This window comes from Orcinus orca, chromosome 21, assembly GCF_937001465.1.
Source record: "Orcinus orca chromosome 21, mOrcOrc1.1, whole genome shotgun sequence".
In the NCBI taxonomy this organism is placed as follows: domain Eukaryota; kingdom Metazoa; phylum Chordata; class Mammalia; order Artiodactyla; family Delphinidae; genus Orcinus; species Orcinus orca.
In genome coordinates this window covers 4376189-4399316 of record NC_064579.1, presented here as the reverse complement: position 1 = coordinate 4399316, position 23128 = coordinate 4376189, and the positions used below count along the sequence as shown (strand labels likewise).

Sequence of the window (23128 nt, the reverse complement as noted above, 5' to 3'; positions counted from 1 at the left end):
CATTTTGAGGTTATGTTTTTGAATGTATAGAAATTTAAAATCGGCATATCTTCCTGGTAACTTGAATGCTTTATGTTATAAAGTATTCCCCTTTTATCACTGTGATGATTAGTTTTATGTCAACTTGCATAGGCTATAGTACCCACTTCTTCAATTAAACACTAATCTAGGTTGCAGTGAAGGTATTTTGTAGGTATGGCTAACATCTATAGTTAGCTTTGAGTAAAGGAGATTAAGCCTAATAACTTGAGTGGGCCTTATCCAATCAGTTGAAAGGTCTTAAGAGCAAAAACATAGGAGAAATTCTGCCTGTGAACTGCAACATGAGATTCTGTCAGAGACTTTCCAGTTTTCTGCCTCTCCCTCTGGATTTCAGACTTCCTAGTGCCCACAATCATATCAAATAAACCCATACCCTGATATGTGTCTATCTATCTATAATCTAGTCATATCTATCTGAAATATCTCCTACTTACTGGTTCTGTTTCTCTGGAGAATCCTGAGTGATACAGTATCTAATGATACTTTTTGCCTTAAAGTCTACACTAAATATTTACACAGCTATGCTACTTATTTTTATTTGTTTTCTGTGACGTATATTTTTATCATTTTACTTTTCAACCTTTCTGCATCCTTATATTTTGGATTTTTATATTTTAAATAACATATAAAAATGATGTTTTTAAAAGCCCAGTCTGACAATCTTTGTAGTTTTAAATTGGAATGCTTAGTCAAGTTACATATGATGTATTTATTGATATACATGATTTTAAATCTACCATTGAACTATTTTCTTTGTGATAGCTCTGTTTAGCATCCATTTTTCTCTTTTTATGTCTTCTCTTGTATTGATTAAGATTTACTTCTTAATCAGTTTTTCCATCTATTGGCTTATTGCTTATAATTGTAACAGCATTTACCTACTGATTACCGTAAAGATTAGAACAAACATCTGTAACTTTTCAAAACCCTTATAAATTAGTTCTCATTTATCATTCCAGAAAATGCAAGAATTTTAATAACATTTATATCTATTCTCATATTCATGCTATTGTTGTAATATATTTAATTCTATCTATCATGTATCTATCTAAATAAATAAATAAAATTTTGCTGGTATTTTTGGCTTCCATATGGATAGGCCAACATCATATTTTTTGTTTTCTCCCTTGGGCCTGATTTCAGCAGTTTTAGCCTCATGAACCATTCATTTTTTTAAATATTTTTATCTTTTATTGAATTATAGTCGGTTTACAATGTTGTACTAATTTCTTCTGTACAGCAAAGTGATCCAGTTTTATATATATATATATATATATATATATATATATATACACACACACACATTTTTTATATTCTTTTCCATTACGGTTTATCATAGGATATTGAATATAGTTCTCTGTGCTACACAGTAGAACCTTGTTGTTTATCCATTCTACATATAATAGCTTACATCTGCTAATCCCAACCTCCCACTCCATCCCTCCCCCAATCCACTCTCCCTTGGCAACCACAAGTCTGTTCTCTATGTCTGTGAGTCTGTTTCTGTTTTGTAGATAGGTTCATTTGTGTCATATTTTAGATTCCACATGTAAGTGATATCATATAGTATTTTTCTTTTTCTTTCTGACTTCACTTAGTATGATAATCTCTAGTTGCATCCATGTTGCTGCAAGTGGCATTATTTTGTTCTTTTTTATTGACGAGTAGTATTCCATTATATATGTACCATATCTTCTTTATCCATTCCTCTGTCAATGGACATTTAGGTTGTTTCCATGTCTTGGCTATTGTGAATAGTGCTTCTATGAACATAGGGGTGCATGTATCTTTTTGAATTAGAGTTTTGGTCTGGGTATATGCCCAGAAGTGGGATTACTGAATCATATGGTAATTCTATGTTTAGTCTTCTGAGGAACCTGCATACTGGTTTCCACAGTAGCTGTACCAACTTACATTCCCACCAACAGTGTAGGAGGATAAGTAAGTCATTTTAAAGAAGAGTTGCCATTGTGTTCTCTTGGCTGTGTAATTTTAGTTTCAGTTTTCTCTATCTTTACTGTAAAGAGGACCTATTCTTGGAAAACTACATCTTAAAAAAAAAAAAAGCCATAATGTAATAAGGAAGAATAGTGTGAAAAACATTCTATAATGTAGTCATTCCAATGTAATGTACTATTGAAATGTATTTTAAGTACTGACAAGCTGGATGACAGCACTGCATTGTCTTTTAATATACTGAACACTAACTCCTTTTTTTCCTTTTGACCGTCATAAGGAACAACATGGCTTCTTCTCTTGCTTCAGCTTCTTGTATGAGATTATAAGATCACATGATGCCTGTAAGTGACCACAGACCTGCAGTAACCCTAAAAATCTTTACCAAATGCAATCTTTTTTTTTTTTTTTTTCTGCTGTTCGCGGGCCTCTCACCGCTGCGGCCCCTCCCGGTGCGGGGCACAGGCTCCGGACGCGCAGGCTCAGCGGCCATGGCTCACAGGCCCAGCCGCTCCGCGGCATGTGGGATCTTCTCGGACCGGGGCACGAACCCATGTCCCCTGCATCGGCAGGCAGACTCTCAACCACTGCGCCACCAGGGAAGCCCCCAAATGCAATCTTAATTGCATTTTGAAAGAACCATTTTCAAGGTGTTTTATCCTTTCTTTCAACTATGAACATATTCCAGAGTCTCCAAATGTGGACTGTTTCTTTATCAGTCCCTTAGAGATCAGATGAAGTAGAGATGCAGGAAAATCTTCCTTAGAAATGACTCATTAGGAATATGAAGAAGAAAGAACAGTATCATTGTGAATGCACATAAAAGACTGGGTAAGAAAAATGGAGCTAGGGGGTGAAGAGATGCTATGTTTCTAAATTCTTCATGTGCTTGCTTTTTTCTTTCTTTTTTTTTTTTTTCTATTTCAGAGGCACTGACTCTGGGTACCAGAGATTTTCTTTCATGGCTACTGAAACAAGACACTAATATGTTCAAAGAACCCTGGGGGTTTAAAGAAGGCCAGTAACTAATAACTAAATGATGGTTTAGGACGTTAGCCATGATTAAATTCATTATTTTAATTCAAAGATTCAAAAGTTCCCATAAAATAAAAATGTTCTTTCTGGTCACCTATTTTTATGGTTTTTGTTGTTTCAGGCCCTTTCTGATTTCCTTAAGGCAGTAGATGTTCCTAGTAATAAATGTTTGCCAGAATATAAATTTTCAGTTTCTTCGTATGATAAATAGTGAGACTTTTTTAGTTTTATTTTTCATCAGATTACACGTAAAGAAAGTAGAAAATGAAACTATTCTAAAAGTGGAAGTAATTTCTTGCTGCCTGTGAGGTGAGTTGTGGTCATTGGCTATGACAGCCTCTCTAATAAATAGATGATCTGAAACTACTCAAGAGACTGAGAAGTACCAGAGGAGCAGGCTGTAAGAATGGCACCTGGCAAGTCATCTCCTGTGGAAACTTCTTGGAAGATCTTTGAAGAATACCACATAGATGAAGATGTGGGCTTTGCTCTGCCCAATCCATTGGTAAGAAAGGGCACTGAGATCTGGGCAAAAATATTTTCTTATCATGATTTACCTGGACAAGTTAACTTCTATAGAACAAATGTGGTTCAGTAATTTCTATTGAACAAGTGGATAAAGCATTACCAAAATTGGAGGCAGGGTTTGAAAAAAGGGGTCTCAACTTTCTTAAAATTTTCTACCTAGAAACTTAGCCTTAGAAGCACTTCTTACTTATCTTACACAGGCACAGAGCGTGATGAATTAAGGAGACTACAGAAGTATTTTGGTTTAAGGCAATTGCATTTCAGAGGGTATTTTGAAAAAAAAAAAAAAGTAATAAATGACCCATGAGTCAAAGAACTCCCTTTCTCAGCTGATATACCTTAGATTGTATAAAGTATGTGTTCCTGCTTTGATAATGTTTTTGAGGTGGGCCACCAAGCAACTTTGTGTTGTATTAACATTGCTGGGTGTTTACTGAGCCTAAGATTCAGGCTTAGAGAGAATTAGAGCTACCTTTTTATTTCCACAAGTTTTGCCTACAAAGGGCAAGGCATTAGAGTGAATGTGTGCCTTAAAACTACATTTTCCTAAGTTATCTTCCCAAGAGTGTCATGAAAAGCATCTTATCATTAATATTGCAATCATCAAACACTTAACATCGCATTTTTTTAGCAAATTTACAAATGTTAACTTACTCCATCTTTACAATCATCCTGAAAGGTATGTATGTTATTAATCTTGTTTTCCTGATGAGAAATGTAGAATGCAGAATTTAAGTAATTATCCAAACTCACACAGCTAGTGATAGCAGAGATAGGATGTGAGCCTAATCAGTCTGGTTCCAGAGTCTGTGATCTTTTTTTTCTTTTTTTAACATCTTTATTGGAGTATAATTGCTTTACAATGGTGTGTTAGTTGCTGCTGTATAACAAAGTGAATCAGCTATACATATACATAAATCCCCATATCTCCTCCCTCTTGCGTCTCCCTCCCAGCGTCCCTATCCCACCCCTCCAGGTGGTCACAGGTGATCTCCCTGTGCTATGCAGCTGCTTCCCACTAGCTATCTAGTTTACATTTGGTAGTGTATATATATCCATGCCACTCTCTCACTTCGTCCCAGCTTACCCTTCCCCGTGTTCTCAAGCCCATCCTCTATGTCTGCGTCTTTATTCCTGTCCTGCCCCTATGTTCTTCAGAACCTTTTTTTTTTTTTTTAGATTCCATATATGTGTTAGCATACAGTATTTGTTTTTCTCTTTCTGACTTACTTCTCTCTTTACAGCAGAGTCTGTGATCTTAAAACTGTTATCAATTATGCTACACAGCCTCACTCAAGAGAAGGAGAGATCACAAGGCATTTTTTGTTGGGTTTTTTCCCTACTCTTGGGTTTAACAAGGTACATGAGATTCCAGGAGAGGATTTCTAGGAACCAGTTACATGTTGTGACAATGCTGTATACCAGGATGTCTCTATTTGTTTGTGGCTCAAATGGATGAGTGCACACTCTAAAGGGAACCTTTAAAGGCAGCGTATATATAATTTACTCAGAGATTCCAATCTAACTGTACTTAGAAATCACATCCTGTAACTACCTTGGGTAATTCAGGCAAATCTCAAACAATTTTTTTTCCCCAGTCTAGTCTTCCTCTTCGCATAATTAAGTTAATTGAAGAAAATGAAGTATGTTTTAATTTTTTTACTAAAAGCACTGGTTTACTTTATATTTGCAAATCCATAATATTCAGACTTACTTCCCCTTCATACAAGCACACAAGTGCCATAGTGCCAGGATTGGATGTTTCAAGGATGTATTTATCAATGGTACCAAAAAAAAACTTTTTCAGAAACTGCAAAGCCTCATATCAAATTTATTCTTTTTTTTTCCTAAAAAGTTGGTTCTTTTGGAAAATAAAAAAAATCACAGTAATTATGTAGACCTCTAAAACAGATTCCAAGGGTTAAAGCAAAACCCGAAAACTAAAGCAAAACAAAACTCTTCCTGAGCTACTTAAAAAATAATGTTGCTACTTGAGATGCTTAGGAAGTTAGATTCAATATCCTAAAACAGGATGAAAAAAAAAAAAGAGGTTACTTTTATTTCCTCACTGAAGATCTTTCCTGGAAATTATGTGTTCAAAAATGTCTATTTCATCTCTTATAATCTATCAGCTTCCTATTCTAAAGGAAAATAATATGTCTTCTGATTCCATGTAGATGCAAAATACATTCTCTAATCTAGCAGGAGTTGAATGGCCCTCTGTGTCACTCTTTATTAATTTATATTCTATCATTTAGGCATCCTCTGAACCAGAAGGATATTACTGATTGAATTTTACATGTGTTGAAAGTTCTGTCCAATAAGACACTAATCTTGACACATAATAAAGTATCTCTGTTATTTTGGGGAAATAGCAATAATCAAAAAGTCGGGCATGCTACACAGTGAAATACACAACAAAGAAAATGTATCTGTATTACTAAAAACACCAGAGCACAGTATTTGTGTGGTTAGGGAGAAAAACTCAGAGCAAACAAGAAAGGTGACTATCTAGTGAATATACTGCCTGGATCTTTCATTCCTAAAAATCTGCCCTGACAGATTAAGTCTGGCCAATTATCTGCAGCCCCTGAACATGTTTGAAGTTTATGTTACATTTGTCTTTGTGTTTTATAGCTTCTTTATAGTATTAACTTGGTTTTGAAGCTTAAAGCCTCACTCACCTTGGTTTCACCTTGATGTGTCCTCCATCCCCATAGTATTGGTGCTGCTAAGAGCATGTCTGGAAGCAGCTTAATGAAGAAGGCCTAGGGGAGTTGTTCAGGGATGTGAATCTCATTCCAGGGTGTGGCCTAGGCCTTTGGTTTTTATGTTTTCCCTTGAGATGTGATTATAAATATAAGATCCAGGGAGACACGTGTTAAAAAACAAAACCCAACTGAGTAAATTTTAAAGATGTCATTGGCTTCCTTCAGGGAATCATGAATCAGGCAGCATCCCAACTAGCAGAAAGAAAGGAGGTCTCAGGAGCTGCACAAAAATGAAAGACTTCTCTAGGCAGAAGAGAGCAGGAACACGGAAGTTACACCAGCAAAAAGTGGATTGGGGTGTCAAGGTCATGTTCCTTTAGGGAATGGCAGCAGTCTGTGAGCAGATGACCGCACTACTTGTTGGCCAGGTAATCCTGAATTGACTGGTTTAAGATTCCATTTTGGGAGAGGCAGAAACTGTAATAAGTATTGTCTTGATTTGGTGACATGGGACTTAAGTTACTCCATTTGGGGCCTGTTGTCTTGTTTTTAACACTCTTTTATTTGGATTTCACTTTTACTTGCTGGGCAAAAAATTAGCCTGTAGTACCAAAGGAAGCAATCAACATGTATATATACAGCACCTCGTACATGTCCAGTACTGTGCTAAGAAAAATAGGATAAAAAGCATGATAAAATCCTTGCCATCAGGTAGTGAGATGTAAAAAGGGCAAGATTTTTTAAAAGCTGGAAACCCTCATGTTTGAATCACAATGAACTGTATGTACAAAACAAGTTACAAAAACTGCCCAACACTTGCTTTTCTTATTTATGACATGGAGATAACAATCAACTTTTGGGGCCATTATTATAACTAAATGAGAAATTACTGAGTAAAACTGCCTAGTCTCCTACTGACATTTAATAAATCTCATTTCTCTTCCATTAAAAAACCTTAAAATCTAGCTGAGAAGAGAAAAAAATAATAGCAGATAGCAATAAATTACTTAATGTGAAAAGGTAGAATCCACAGGATTCCTCACTGGAGGTATAAGAATAGAATGGAATAGTCAGGAAGATTTCAGTGAAACTTTTGAAGTGACCTCTGAAAAAGAAGTAGATGAGAGGAAGAAGAAGGGCACAGAGAAGGTCCTGAGCCCTGAGTGTGCAGATGACAATGCATGGGCTGGTGTCACTCGACAGGTAAGAGAGTGTCAGCATTGCACAGCACTGCAAAAGAGGCAAGACGGACCATCCGCGGAGGCAAAACTATTTTATGATACCTTCCACTAGTAACTCAAAGTCCTGTTTCTTCTTTTCAAGGAGGAGCTACCTCACCCTTATGATGCCTGGATTTCCATTGCTAAAAATCTGCCTGAACTGATTAAGAATGGCCAACTACGTGCAGAAGTTGAGAAGGTTTGAAAAAATATGACGTTTTCTGTTTTAGCGTCTTCAAAGTGTTAACTTGGCTTTGCAGCTATCACAACATGCATTTTGAGTTGGGTCAACCTCTCTGTTTATTCTCAGTTAACAACCTTCAGCATTGACGGCCTCCAAGGACACAAGTTGCAGCGCCTTGCACATCTGGTTCTGGGGTATATCACCATGGCGTACGTGTGGGGTGAAGGTGATGGAGACGTCCGGAAGGTTTGGAGATTTTCTCATATTTCTTATGCTAACATGACAGATTTATATCCAGTTTACAGTTAATGTAAAACATTCTAAAAGTATTGTAACTGCATTTTGTGAAGCTTGGTTAACAGAATGAGTACCTTGCACAGAGGAGTTGCCTAACGAATATTTGTGAGATGGATGGATGCATGAGCGAATGGCTGCAAATGGTTCACTGGCCATTAGAAAATCAAGATACAGCTTTTATTTCCTTTCGCCCTCTACTGCCATGCCCAGATTATGTCTGCATCGTCACAAATCTAAAACGTAAGGGTTTAACAAGCACTGGGATTAAGTTACGAAATGAGGAAGAGAAAATGACCTTTGTTTGGTTCCACAGTGCCCTTAGGTAAAACAGTTAATGTTTTGACACCCAGAAAGCAGAAGAAAGGGTGAGACATTTCAAATGTGAACGCTAACTATCGTGTTTTAATTAGGTCTTGCCGAGCAATATTGCTGTTCCTTACTGCAAGGTATCTGAGAAGCTAGGACTGCCCCCTATTCTGGTTTATGCAGATTGTGTCTTGGCAAACTGGAAGAAAAAGGATCCCAGTGGGTACGTAAACAGCGATTATAACAGGAATGAAAGGAGTGCACACCATTTGAATCAAGGGGAGCTAGTCATTCGTTTAATCTTTGGCCGCAGGGCTTTCTTTTCTGCTGTTGGGGTGTAAAATGCATATGCATGTGAGAGAGAGGTGTCTAGTTAGCATACAGTGAAGTGCACACATCTTAAGTGTTCAGTTTGATTAATTTGACTGGCTGGATAGATGGCAATGTCTGGGCTTTCAAAGCAGCCTGCTTGAAACTAGGCACTTCCTAAGCACTGAGTGATGGAACCTGCTGCAGTGAAGGGTCAGAGGCTCTCAGTGTGTATCTACAGAGGAGTATTCTAGATGTGGGAATACCACAAAATGAAATTATTTGATCTAGAAAGCTTTCTTATGAGTAACAACTAGTTTTGACTCTCCACGTGTGCTCCTTGCATATTTAATTTTTTATTTCACTTATAAAAGTCCTAAGTTAGGCGTTTGTGATGCCTACTTGATAAATATCAGAAAACATATTTTTTCTAGTTTTTATCTATTGTTTTTACCTTTGCTAGATCAGTAGTATTAAATGGAATAACAATAATTCAAAAGCATTTAATGTTTACACTGGTTTCCTTTCTCTCTTCCAATTGATCCGCTGCTTCATGGCTGTTTTCCTAAGGCCCATGACTTATGAGTGAGTATTCGATCTTTTTTATTCTAAGAATTATTTGTTATTCAAAGTAAACATAGGTGTATCAATACCCTCCAAATGTGTTCTTTTGAAACACCAATTGATTTTAGGCAAAAAGTAATTCAAATGATTGTTGAAAGAGCAAGTAGTTCTGGTTCTTAATAATATCTATGACTGTGATGAGACTGTATCTGTTTGATATTATAGCTATTAATATATATACTTGCATATGCAGATGATACCTCACTTAAGGATGGTTTGACTTAAGATTTTTTTGACTTTAATATGGTGCAAAAGCAGTACACATTCACTAGAAACCGTACTTTTTTGATCTTTTCCTGAGATAGATACGCAGTACATAGTCTCTTGTGATGCTGGGCAATGGTCACGGCTCCCCAGCAGCCCCGCAATCAAAGGATAAGCAACTGATACAATTACAACTATTCTGCACCCAGACAACCATTCTGTTTTTCGTTTTCATTATTCAGTAAATTAAGTGAGATATTCCACACTTTATTATAAAATAGGCTTTGTGTTAGATGACTTTGCCCAACTGTAGGCTAATGTAAGTGTGCTGAGCACATTTAAGGTGGGCTAGGCTAAGCTATGATGTTTGGTAGGTTAGGTGTACTAAATGAATTTTCAACTGAAAAGATTTTCACCTTAAGATGGGTTTATTGAGATGTAACACCATCATAAGTTGAGGAAGATCTGTCAGTAAATTTAATTAATATGCATATATACAAAATGCACATACACCTACACATCTATGACTCAATGACTTCAGAGGCCAGAAATATAAATCTATTCCTTTTGACCCAATTCTTACTATTTTTGGCCTGTGTACTAAATAGAGGCTAAGAGCTAAGGAAACAAAAGTCATTATCATTGGAATAAGCCTGCCCTGATGAACCTGGGCTAATGTGGAGGAAAGAAGATATATGAAAATTATGTAAATTACTATATGATTAAGAGAAGGGAAGAATCCTTACAACAAGTTATTGAAGCTGAGTCCTGAAGAGTGACTAGGCATCAGTTAGAAGAAGGAAAGCCTGAGCATGTTCACAGTGGAGAAAACAGCAAGAGTGAGGGCTTTGAAGTAACAAAAATCTTGGTGCATTTCAGAACCGAAGGAAGGCTAGTGTCACTGATAAATAATGAATGACGAAAGTAACAGTACAGGAAACGGATGAAAAAATAAACTTAAAAATATTATGTAGGACTTTTGGCTCTGTTATGGGGTTTAAACAGTATCTTAAATGGGAAGTTACGGAAGGTTTTCAAATGGGAGAATGATATCACCAGTCCCATTTGACAGATGAGAACGCTGAGGCTGAAACTGATGAAATAATCTTATTCAAGGTCACACAGCAAGTGGTCTGGGTTGAGACCATAAATTTAACTGCCATGAAACTCAGATATATACAGATACTGAGACCACGTTTGCATCAATGCAAAACTTCAGTGAAAAAGAAAATAGGGGGTAATCAGTTATTTGAATTTCCCAGTCAATTCCTTTGTTAGGCAGATAAATCACTGAGAAATTGAATCAGGCTCACAGATAAAAATATGGATATGAATTCACTTATTTAAGCCAAAATTCTACTTTTAAAAACCATACCTCACAGATATCTCTATAAACATTGAGCTTATATATATATATATATGTGTGTGTGTGTGTGTGTATATATACAGTAATACATGTGTATGTGAAAAATTGATGGGATAATAGAGAAAGAACTAGTCTTAAAGTTTTTAGTTTCAAGTTCTAGAAAGGAATTTCAAGTCTCAGCTTAATCTACTGTTAATTATATGACCTTAGACAATAGACCTAACACTACTACTCCTAACTACATAATGGATATAGTAAAACCTGCCATACTTATCTCACAAGATTATTTTGAAAATGTAGGATAAATAAAAAGATTTGAAAACTAATAAATATTCAACAAATATATCAATATTTTTGTTAAATTCTTTTGTTTTTAGTGTTTTTGTTTTATATTTTTCTAAATTCTTGACTTCCTGGATTACTTTTCTTAGGAACATGGACATCCTATTCTCGTTTCCTGGCGGGGACTGTGGTAAAGGGTTCTTCCTGGTCTCTCTGGTGGTGGAAACAGCAGCTGCTTCTGCAATCAAAGTATGTCCGTCTATCCTGGAAAATGTATATCTTGATTCACATAAGCAGAGCAATCCCTTAGTAGCTGAACTATATTGTGCATGAAATAACTTTATCCTGACTGAATAGAGCATTTGGTGACTGAATTGGAGACAAGGGATCATCTGGAAGAAATAAATATTTTATTTGGTTTTGTGTATTACCTAAAAGATAAAATGTAGAAGCCATATATTTAGAATAAAATTTGAAACCCCAGTAAGAGAGAAGTATTCTCAATGAAACTTGGCATTGGAACTCTATCACACAGTGACATAAATCTAATGGTTTCATCCCTCAGAAATAGAAATATATAGAATTATATAAACTTATCTCTAAGTGATAAGTGAATAAGGACAAATCCAAGCTTAATTAAATATATGGAAATTAGTCAAACAATCAGACGGTACTCAGCCCAAGAAAGAAATGGAAATATGAAATTTAATTGGGGGATTAAGATTTAGGAGAATTCTATTCTATGCCAATATTTAGTGTTAGGAAATCTTAAGTGTTTGTTTTCTTTTTCTTTTTTTTTTAAAGGTGATCCCCATTATATTTAATGCAATACAACGTGAAGACCCAGACACTTTGCGAAAGGCATTGCTTGATATAGCTTCTTGTCTGCACAAAGCCCTTGAAATATTTCACCAAATTCATGGCAAGTATTGTATGCCTTACAACATGCCAGGCCACAGTCAAATGTTTCTAGTTATCTAAGATGTAGAGAAAACAGAAGCAAAACCAACTCTCACATAGTGGGTGTGTTTGCACTTTATTTTATCTCACTAAATCATTATACTTTCCATATGGCAGGTTTTATTATGTCCATTTTACATATAAGGGAATCTAAATTTGGAGGGATAAGATAAATGACTCAAGATTACATAAGTAGTAAATAGTGAAGCCAGAATTCCAAGCTAGGGCTATTTACCTCTGAGGAACATCCTTGTCTCTCACTAAAAACTGTGGAGAAACTTACCAAAAGTACAGGATGTTTTAAGTTCCGAAAAACTTAGCTTTTGCTTGATAGGAACCATCTGCGAATTCTGCTTTTTCACAAGCTAACTAAAAAAGGAAAAAAAAAAGAAAAATAGAAAAGCCATTGAGCTCAAAAGTTATTGCAAATTAACAGCTAAAACCCAGCAATAAACAAAAGAGTATAGAAACAAGGATTTGCGAAAGGAAATGTGTCCTACTGGGATGCTCCTAACAAACAGGTGACTGTGTATCACTGGGCTTTGGCAAGAAGATAGACCTTCAAACTAAAGACATTAGCAACCTTTGGGGAGGGACACCCGTTGTCCACAGGGCTCCTGGAGGTTTTGTTTTCAGTTTTCTTTTTGTTTAGGCTTGTTGCTTTCTTTATGTAAATAATTTATCTGTTGTATCAGGTAAATTTATCTGTTGTATTTTATCTGTTGTATCAGTAAACACATGAAGTAGCCTTAAGTAAATATTGACAGCTTAATAGGTCTCCTGAGGATGAGTGGTGGCGGGCCCAGGCTCTTTGTTACAAGCTGTGTGTTAGCCCCAAGGTAGACCCCGTTCAGTGGACACAGGTGATGAGAACGGGCAAGTGAGGGAGCGCTTGTCCTCAGGGAATGTCTCTGCACAGGCCGACCTAACGCCTTTCTCACATCCTATGCTGAAATCCATGATCACTTGTTTATAACACCTTGATTTTTCCCAATCTGATGCTACTTAATTAAACATATCTCATCTTTTTTTCAGAATATGTGGACCCAAATCTATTTTTCAATGTTCTTCGCATATACTTGTCTGGGTACGTAGCCTTATGCTTGAATCTGTTTTCTCTTAGACAATGAACGTAAAGAAGACGACGTTTCCACTGATGGTCCCTACTATCAATCCAGTTTAAGAATCCATTTATATCCTAAAATATACATTGTAAGAAACAACAGACTGTTCTCTGGGTTATTACTTGGCCAGGCATACGCTGGAGTATGGACAGGAAAGCTAGTCATTTTAAAGAGAGTGGAATAATCTTTGGTAGTGCAAACGTAAGGTTTCATGCATAGAATACTTATGTCAGATTTGCTCAGAACCGTGTTATTTATTATTCTCATGCATGAACATGAGTAGAAGGGAGAATGTGGAAGAAGTATAATGAAATCTATCTCATTTCACCTTCCATTCATCCTCTATTGCAAGATTTGACATATGAAAATTTGGCAATTCATAAAATAACAATTATTCTTTTCTTCCTGGTTTAGGTGGAAAGGCAACCCTTTGCTGTCAGAGGGTCTGCTGTATGAAGGTGTCTGGGACACCCCAAAGAAGTTTGCCGGAGGCAGTGCAGCCCAAAGCAGCATCTTCCAGTGCTTCGATATTCTGCTGGGCATTCAGCATACTGTTGGTGGAGGTGAGTGGCAAATGACAAATAATCACCATCTCTTATGCTAATAGAATAGTATCTAAAAAGTACTTTCCCATCAGCACCTTATCTGAGCTTATCTGATGCTTTTAGGAGAATAGTAGGGACTTTATTGCAATCATCCCATTTCACAGATGAAGAAGCAGAAACTTAAAGAGGATAATAGCCAGGCTCCCTGTTAACGAGCTAGAAAGCAGTGAAGCCGGAACTTAGACCAAGTTCAACACTGTCTTGATCTTGACCTTTGAACATGTCTATGAGGTCTGATTGACTGTGGTGAAACCAATATCACATGTTCTGAAAATGTAAGACCAGATTCAGAAAAAGAAAGTCTCCTGCAAATGAGATAAGACCATGAGTTGAAACTGGGGAGTGGAGGGGCTTGGCACTGTCTAGTTCCACCATCCTACTGCCTTGGGGGTCCCGGGGCAATGCCTGCACCAAAGTTTAAAGATGAGCCACACTCATTATATTCCTTCTAGAGGATTAAGGGGGCAGAGGAAGAAGCTCCAGGAAGAACTCCTTTCTACTTTTCTTTGTCTTCCTAAACTTCTATTGAATAGTCAAAGGGGAAAGCTTTGGGCTGCATGATAATACGCTTTTTCCTGAGCTCATTCACTTATTTAAAAATGATCCCTTGGGCTTCCCTGGTGGCGCAGTGGTTAAGAGTCCGCCTGCCGATGCAGGGGACACAGGTTCGTGCCCCGGTCCGGGAAGATCCCACATGCCGCGGAGCGGCTGGGTCCGTGAGCCATGGCCGCTGAGCCTGTGCGTCCGGAGCCTGTGCTCCGCAACAGGAGAGGGCGCAACAGTGAGAGGCCCGCGTACTGAAAAAAAAAAAGATCCCTTATATTCTCTTGGATTCAGCAACATGATCTGTCAGGTATAGTACATATACTCTGTCCTTCTTAGAAGGATCAAATCCAGTAGGAAAGTGAGAAAGGAAGCAAAACAAAAATATTAAGAGTTTAGTTCATGTGGTTTTCAGAATTAAGTATATTTTACAATAATTACCTTTACTAGTAGCGAGACTAACAAGATGGTTGTAAATTCGTGGCCGCCCGCTCCGACCTCACTCTGCCCTTCTTCCCTGGATTGGAGAATGCTTTGGCCTCCTTACTAATCCATTTTTGTCTTTAGTTCCTTCAGACTCTGCTGCTAAATTCCTCCAGGAAATGAGAACATATATGCCATCAGCTCACCAGAACTTTCTTCGCTCGTTAGAGTCAGGCCCCTCGGTCCGTAAGTTTGTCCTTTCAAAAGGTGATGCTACCCTGCAGGAAATTTATAATGAATGTGTGCAAGCCATGGTCTCTCTGAGAAACTACCACTTGCAAGTAGTAGCTAAGTACATTGTGATTCCTGCAAGCCAGCCATCCAAGAGAAAACCAACCTCGGAAGAGCCTTCAGAACCAAAAAATAAAGGAACTGGAGGCACCGATTTCATGGGGTTTCTAAAGACTGTAAGAAATACAACTGTGAATTCCCTGTTGAAGGAAGATTAATCCAAGAAAGTGCTTATATTGCTACCACACGTGGTAATGTCACTTCCCATTATATCAGAAATAGCATTAACATTCATAACTTGAGGAGAGGAAAATAAAACTAATGTCCATAAAAAAAAAACCCTCCACGTGGGTGTTTATAGCAGCTTGATTCATAATTGCCAAAACTTGGAAGCATGAAATAAACCAAGGTACCCATCCTTACAGTAGAATATTATTCAGGGCTAAAAAGAAATGAGTGATCAAGCCAGGAAAAGACCTGCAGAAACATGACATGCATGTTATTAAGTGAAAGGTGTCACTCTGAAAAGGCTACAGACTGTGTGATTCCAACTATGTGACATTCTGGAAAAAGGTAAAACCATGGAGGCAGTAAAAGGATCAGTGATTGCCAGGGGTTAGGGCAGAGGGAGTGATGAACAGGAGAAGCACAGAGGACATTTAGGGCAGTGAAACTATTCTGTATGATAGTATAATGGTGGACACATGCCATACATTTCCCCAAACCCACAGAATGTACACCACCAGCAGTGAACCTTAATGTAAATTGTGAACTTTGGATGCTCATAATGTGTCAATGTAGGTTTATCAGTTGTAACAAGGGTACCATTCTGGTGTGCAGAGCTGTGCATGTGTTGGGTAGAAGATACATGGGGACTCTGTATTTTCTGTTCAATTTTGCTATGGGCTAAAACTGATGTAAAAAAATAAAGTCTGTTAAAAAGAAAACTGCTCTGTGGCCTTCAATAATTCACTTACCTCTCTCGTCTGTTTTCACACATCTAAAAATAATCAGAGATAAATAGATTAAGATGCTTTCCAGCTATGATTCAATCCTGTATGTGACCTGCAAATTCATCCACCAAAAAAATCAATTGATAGGCTACGTTAATCTATGGAAATTTTAAACAACACGTTCAAAAGTAGAATAGCTCTTCTATTTCTTCCAGATCATAAAGACAATGATTTTGATGTAACAATTATTTTATATATCTATAATTTTTAAAAGTTTACAACGCATTTTCCCTCAATGGCATTTTTTTCCCTGTCTATAACACTGTCGGTAAGTCAGAACAGGAATTATGTTTCTTATTTTTTGCTGGTGGTTTTCTAACGTGGTGGAGGCGTGGTGAATGAGTAAAGGGCAACACCAGGAAAACTTGTCCTTTGAAGAGAGTGTCGTTTGAAGAGTACACACAACAGGCTGCCTAATTCTCCAAGGATAGTCAAAGCCTCATGGACCCTGGGAAGATCTCCAATGATCATGCCAAAACAACCACTACCCACCCATATCTATTAGAGACACACTAATTTAGGCCATTACCCAAACCACCTGAACGTAGGGAATTCTCTCTCAACTCTGTCTCTGTTCCCACAGATTTTTTATTCTCTTTTAGTACATGTCGCTTTTCTCTTATGTAGTGATCATGGCTGTGTGTGTGTGTCTTATTTCACCTGCTAATTTGTCAGTTCCCTGTAGAAAAGATCCATGGCTTTCTCATTTTTACATTACAGCACTTAGCAGTGTACTTAAAATATCATCCGTTAAGAGAAGAATTACATTTGACCCTTGAACAACTTGGGGGTTAGAGACACCAACCTTCCCCACAGTGAAAAATCCGCATATAACTTTTGTTCAGGCCTCTGTACATGTAGTTCCTCAGTATCTGAAATTCACATCCTGGGATTCAACCCTGACCCTAACCCTAATCCTGACCCTAACTGCGGAACACTGTAGCACTGCAGTATTCAATATGGAAAAGAATCCACGTGTAAGTGGACCCATGCAGTCCAAACCCATGTTGTTCAAGGATCATTTGTAGATGAATACTGCATTGACTCAAGTATTGTTTCATTAACCGGGTTAGACCTAACCCTGTAAGCACCAGAATCTCTGCTCTAATGACTCATTTGTTCAATAACCATTTAATAAGCAAACCTAGGATGCTACCTCCTGAGCTAGATAGTAGAAAAGATTAAGGGCACCAACCCTACCTTCAAGGAGCCCACTAGTGGAGAAATGGACAAATGGATTGTTTCAGCACAATGAAATAAGGGCTATATAAACATAAGCAGACAGTTTAGCAGTATAGAGTCCCCAACCCAGACTAGAGGGCAGCAGAGGGGGTGGGGCTTTCCATGGACAAAGCAGGGAAGGGGAGGGTACTGAAAAAAGTACGTGGTAAGAATAGATTTTCCTTGTTGAGGCAATACATGAGATGAGTTTTAAAGGGTGATTACTGTACAATATGCAAACCAAAGACTAGAAAATTCCAGGAAGAGGAAGAAGGGTGTTCAAAGGCTAGCAGCTCAACAAGGTCTATTGAGGAAGACACAGAGCTCAATATGGCTGAAGCATTAAAGAATAAAAAGGGCCATGCGATAAAGGAGTTTCAATTTATCCTGAAAACAGAGGGAATGTTTTTAAGCAGAGAAATGACTTTATTATATTCGTCTATTTGAATCATATTTAAATGAAGCATTGCCCATTGTAAAGAAATATGCATTTAAATGACTGGTAGTATTGGGGGAAAAATAGTAGGGGTGGGATAAAATGGGGAGTGATAATGAAGGCAGGGGGATGAGTTTGGAGGTTGTAAAAGGAATCCAAGCCTGCAACGATGGGAAAGTATCATGGGCTTAGATTTCAGGCAAAGAGATCAGTTAAGGATTGGAATATATACTCTTCCAACAGTAAATGGTGAGGAATTGAAAACAATGGCAGTGGCATTGGAGATCATGGAAACATAAGAACTATCATGGCAGTAAGAGTGGCAGGACTGGTGTTCTGTTGGATGTGATAAGGGATGACTTTTAGGTCTCTAACGATCAGCTACGTCAACAGAGTTACTAGGACCAGCCCATGCTGTCAGGTAGGGTCTTGCATGCAGGAGGGCCCACACTTGGCTTCATACTCTACTGTCACTGTCTTGAAATTCTGAATAAGTTTGAACAAGGGTCCTTACATTTTTATTCTTCTCTGCGCCCCACAAATTATATTGCCAGTTCCGAAAGATACCATTCACCAAGACACGGCATCGATGGGGGAGATGAGCTTGGTTCTTATTATCAGAGAATAAGTAATAAGTAAGCCTTGGATTTGTTGCTTGGCAGTGGGCTCTCTGTTCAAGAGCTTGAACTAGTTGCTGGAGGTTTTGTAAGCATTTGCCCTGGTCTTAATGGAAGGTGTCTAGTCTATGACTGATGTGTTAAGGTATTTCTTATGAAGCGTCTACAGAGCAGTTGAGTAAAGATGTCTAGTAGATGGTAGGAGAGACCCAACTACAAACAAAATGTTGGGAGTCCTTAGCCTAGAGATGATGGCTAAAGTCTTTGAACAGAGGCAATCACCCAGCGAGAGGGAAGTCAGGACCTGAACTAAGGAGGGCACCAATGGTAAACTGTAACCAGAACAATGAGAGAGAAAAACCAGAGAAGGGAAGCCATTCCTCTAGTGGTTAAAAGTGATGACTTTCAAGTCAAATGGCTCCAGCCCTGACTCTACCACTTACAAAAAGTATGACCTTGGGCTCTTACTTAACTTTCCCAAGCTGCGGTTTCCTCAGTTGAATGATGGGGATAATAATAGCACCTAACTCACAGGGCTGTTGTGAACATTAAGTAAGGTGCTCCATGGGAGATGCTTACCATAGGACTTGGCACAGAGGAAAAAAATCAGTGAGTGTTAAGTATCAGTTCTATCTTATTAGTTTTAAGTATAGTGCAACCAGAAGGAATACGTGTCATAGGAAAGGTCAAAAAGAGAAGAGAGTTTAAAAAAAAAAGCAAAATGCCAGATGCTTGAACAATTAGAAAGGACTAGAAATTCCCATTGAATTTATGAACAAAGGTGTAATTAATGAGCTGTACCAGATTAACCTCAGTGTACCAGTGCTGTCTGGGCTGATTGCTTTTGACAATTCAGATTTGGGACTTTATCAATTTGAAACTAAAACTGAGTATATCTGAAATCACACACAGAAAATTTTCCATTGTGAATGTTTTTCTTTCTTTTCTGAACATTTCTTGCTACATTTCCAAAAGGCCTTAATGCCCTGTTTAAGAGATGGGGAACCTTCGTTGTGTACTGAAACTACAATAATTCATGGGAAAGCTGATTATAGAACCCAGGACTCTGAAATGACCAACCTTACTATTAGGAGAGGGAGTTCTTGGGCACAATTATGTTTAACCAACTTCCTCTTGGTAAATAAGAAAGATGTCAAGCAAAGCTTCATGAGGCCACTGTGTTCCCTACTTCAGAATATGTCTCTGGGACTAGGGTTACAATGGTGTAACAGAGAACAGCACAAACTTCTGCCTGGCATCAAGACACCAAATCTAAAAATGAGATGTTGAGAGACATCATTCATTTAACCAACATTTATTGAACTTCAGACACTGAACTTGCTGATAAAGGAAAATACAAAATTGTGTTAAATATGGGTTCGTCAAGGAACTTACAATCTAATAGAAAAGATTAGAGGGGCTTCCCTGGTGGCGCAGTGGTTAAGAATCTGCCTGCCAATGCAGGGGACATGAGTTTGAGCCCTGGTCCGGGGAGATCCCACATCCTACGGAGCAACTAAGCCCATGCACCACAACTACTGAGCCCGCGTGCCACAACTACTGAAGCCTGTGCTCCTAGAGCCCGTGTTCCGCAGCAAGAGAAGCCACCGCCATGAGAAGCCCGCACACCGCAACGAAGAGCAGGCCCCGCTCCGCCACAACTAGAGAAAAGCCCGACGCAACAAAGACACAACACAGTCAAAAATCAATCAATAAATTTATATAAAAAAAGAAAAGATTAGATAAATACAATGTTTGAGTGTTAGTAACAGTCAACTAGGTAGAACTTGAAACACGATGTAAAACAGGTTCAAGGTGATAGAAGAATTTTGCACAGCTAGAGGGTGTTTAGAGGTCAGGAGATGGACATCCTTGAACGTCAGGGCAAGGAAATTTGAACTTTATTTAATTTACAGGGAGGAGTTCTTAATGATTTTGTGGCAGAATCTGAGATGTTCACTGACCCACAAGTTCCATGGACCTAGACCTTGGAAGTAAGAAAAGTCAAGGCTGAATATGCAGGCTTGGATACCTGAGCATAGAACTGATGGTTAAGATCAGGTGGAAATACATAAGAATACTGAGGTGGGGAAATGGTTATAATAATGCTGCAAATATCTATACATTTAGGTCTGAAGTAGGGAAAGGAGTCAGCTACTGAAACAGAAAAGATATATTCAGAATGATAGGGAAGGATATCAGAAAAAATAAGATATTAAAAATGTACTTCCAGAATGAGGGGAAAAGAACATGAGAAAAACAGTATTTACTGTTACCCATTTGATAAGTGCTTTACTTAATGTTCCTCATTTATTCACTGGGATAAACATTACTATTTCCTGTAGATGTGCAAACAGAAGCTTAGAATTTTAAGCCACTTGTTTAAAAAGCCACGTAGCTAATAGGAGACGGAATAGAAATTCACACTTGGGTAGGCCAAGCTGAGTGGGCTGAGTGGAAAGTTCTGGGCTGAGAAGTCCAAATTCTAGTCCAATTCTGATGGTAATACCCAGGGTGACATTTGGTAAGTCATTTCACTCCAATAAGCCTCAGGTTTTTCATATTTGCTGAGAGCATTGGGCTAGGTCGCTTATTCTGTCATGCTCTTTTTAGTTTTGGTACTTTGATGCCACACTCTTATAATGTTACAGTAAATGCTTACGAGCTGCATAGGGAATGGATGAAAAATAACAGGACTAGCATAAACAAAGATACCTGTGCCTTCTTTTCACCTGAGATTGAAGGAAAAAACAAGAAGATGATTCAACAAATTAAGTTTGACAAACTGCCTTTAGGAGGCATAAGAAACGAATCTTCAAAACTGGTTGGGTACTGGGCTAAGAGGAAGTGGTTAATTGAGGATGGCTCTTAGGGTCTAATGAACCATAAATCAATTAGGTTACTTTTGACATCCTACCTTCAAAGTTGAACGCTCCATGGGAACAGTTACAGGAGTTATCAGAGCACTTCCTGCTTTAGCTTTTATACTTATCTTAGAGAAAGGGAGGGAGGAGAAGATGTGTATAGACAAATCAGCTTCCAAATAAATTTGATGACAACCTGACGACCTAAGTTCAGGGTCCAACTGGGCAAAAGGTAGAGTCTTCGGAATTTTCACGGTGCGGATTTATGGCCTGGAACTTATCGATGAGCTCCATACTGATGTGAATTCAAACCATGATGGCGCCTTTGACAGACAGCCTGGCAGCCTGATCTAGTGAACAAAGGAATGGCTTGGAGATCAAGCTACCTCAGCTCTAGTACATAATCAGTGGAGTGACAGTGGACAGGATTATTCACATGCGTATGCCTCAGTGTACTAATCTGTACCTGGTTCATAGGTAAAGTCTTCCATCTCAGTGGTCGGTTCTCAAAAGATGTTTAATAAAAGTAGAAGGTTAAATCAAATGATCTGTTAGGCTTTTCTCAAATTCATTAGTATCTGCTATACCTCATTTGTTAAACTTCACAAAAGTATATATTCTCCTTTAATGTCATGGAAGGTTTCAAAAACAATAATATTTCTTAAGGTAAATCAAAGCAATAATAATCTTTACAATACACTGTTCAAATACGTGCAGAACACTTCTGAGTGTCTGATGGGCGTTCAGAGTCCTCATTCCCACTCTACCCATGGCCCATCCACCGAAATATCTGAATGTAACTAACTTCTAGTTTAAATAGTTTACACCTTTGAAATAAAGACCCAGTTGTCAAAGTTTATCATGGACCAGGTTCCCGTCGGGGTGTTTGGGATCATCGACAGCCAAAACACTTGTTCATTTCCCATTTCCTAAAATAGAACAGATATTTCTCTGGGTTTAAAATCAATCTTCTTATATTCACATATATGAAAAGAAAGGAGTTTCCCCCCCTCCCGAGGTGATTTTGTTTGCCTGTTTGTTTTAATCAGCAGTCTTTAATAATTTACTCAGCCTTACGTCAGAGAAAGTCTATGGCAGTGTGGAATTCAACCTGAGAGCAAGGTTCTCCCCTGTTCCCGAGACAACTGCACAGCTTACTGTGAGGAAGAGATGCTGTTTTGAAGCTCCCTTACCCCGGGTCTTTGATGTATTTGGAGCGGTTGTCTCTTTGGCAGCAGCCTCTGCGCAGATACTTCAAACAAAATTATGGAGCCTCAAAGTCAGAATTTGAAGACAGCACCATCTTTGACTTTAGGAAGATTTCATATTTCTGAAGATTATGGCTTTCTTCTTCCAAATCCTCTGGTAAGGATAGGGTCTTAAAGCAGGTCAGTATAGGTTTCTTGAGATGCTGACTTGGGTGTTTTTTTGTTTAACTTATGTGGTCATTAAGAGAGATGCAATATAAATGCCAAGCCATTGATTTGGGACAGATAATTCAAATAAGGCACAGTGTGATTACCAACAAAGGAGAAGAGACCGCTACAGCAGGGGATAGAGCAAATGGAATGTTTTAATGTCAGGGTTTTTTTTAATGGATTGTCAATCATTCCAGCAAATTCATGAGCCAATGTGCAGTTATCAAAAAAAAAAAAAAAAAAAAAAGAGAGAGAGAGAAAGAGAGAGAATTTAGATAAAGATCAATTATATGAGTAAATCAGTTTATCTTGACTTGCTAGTGGGAGAGAAAAGAGATCACAAGGGACCCTGGCTGTGTTCGAGGTTCGTAGGAGGGATTAGATATTCACAGAAAGTGCTGAGAAGAGGAAAGAACTTTTGAGGACAAACAGTACCTATTTCTTTCTTTTTTAAAATATTTATTTATTTATTTTTGGCTGTGTTGGGTCTTCGTTGCAGTGCGCAGGCTTCTCATTGCAGTGGTTTCTCTTGTTGCGGAGCACAGGCTC

General features: G+C 38.1%; 2 protein-coding genes across 2 annotated transcripts in view; both read left to right on the top strand.

Annotated features, from left to right (window-relative positions):
• The first annotated feature begins 3382 nt into the window (after positions 1-3382).
• IDO1 (indoleamine 2,3-dioxygenase 1) lies at positions 3383-15957 on the top strand. The gene is made up of 10 exons (XM_004286512.4): positions 3383-3538; positions 7596-7691; positions 7803-7922; positions 8384-8502; positions 9159-9173; positions 11214-11313; positions 11869-11986; positions 13060-13111; positions 13563-13711; positions 14864-15957. Exons 1-10 carry the CDS (start codon positions 3440-3442, stop codon positions 15226-15228), a joined length of 1233 nt encoding a protein of 410 aa, XP_004286560.1. The 5' UTR covers positions 3383-3439; the 3' UTR covers positions 15229-15957.
• A 6436-nt stretch (positions 15958-22393) lies between these two features.
• The window catches only part of IDO2 (indoleamine 2,3-dioxygenase 2), a 43333-nt gene continuing 42598 nt past the window's right edge, over positions 22394-23128 (top strand). Inside the window, exon 1 of the mRNA XM_004286511.4 lies at positions 22394-22526. Within this exon, the coding sequence (XP_004286559.1) occupies positions 22428-22526 (99 nt within the window). The 5' untranslated portion in view covers positions 22394-22427. The remainder of the gene's footprint in view (positions 22527-23128) is intronic.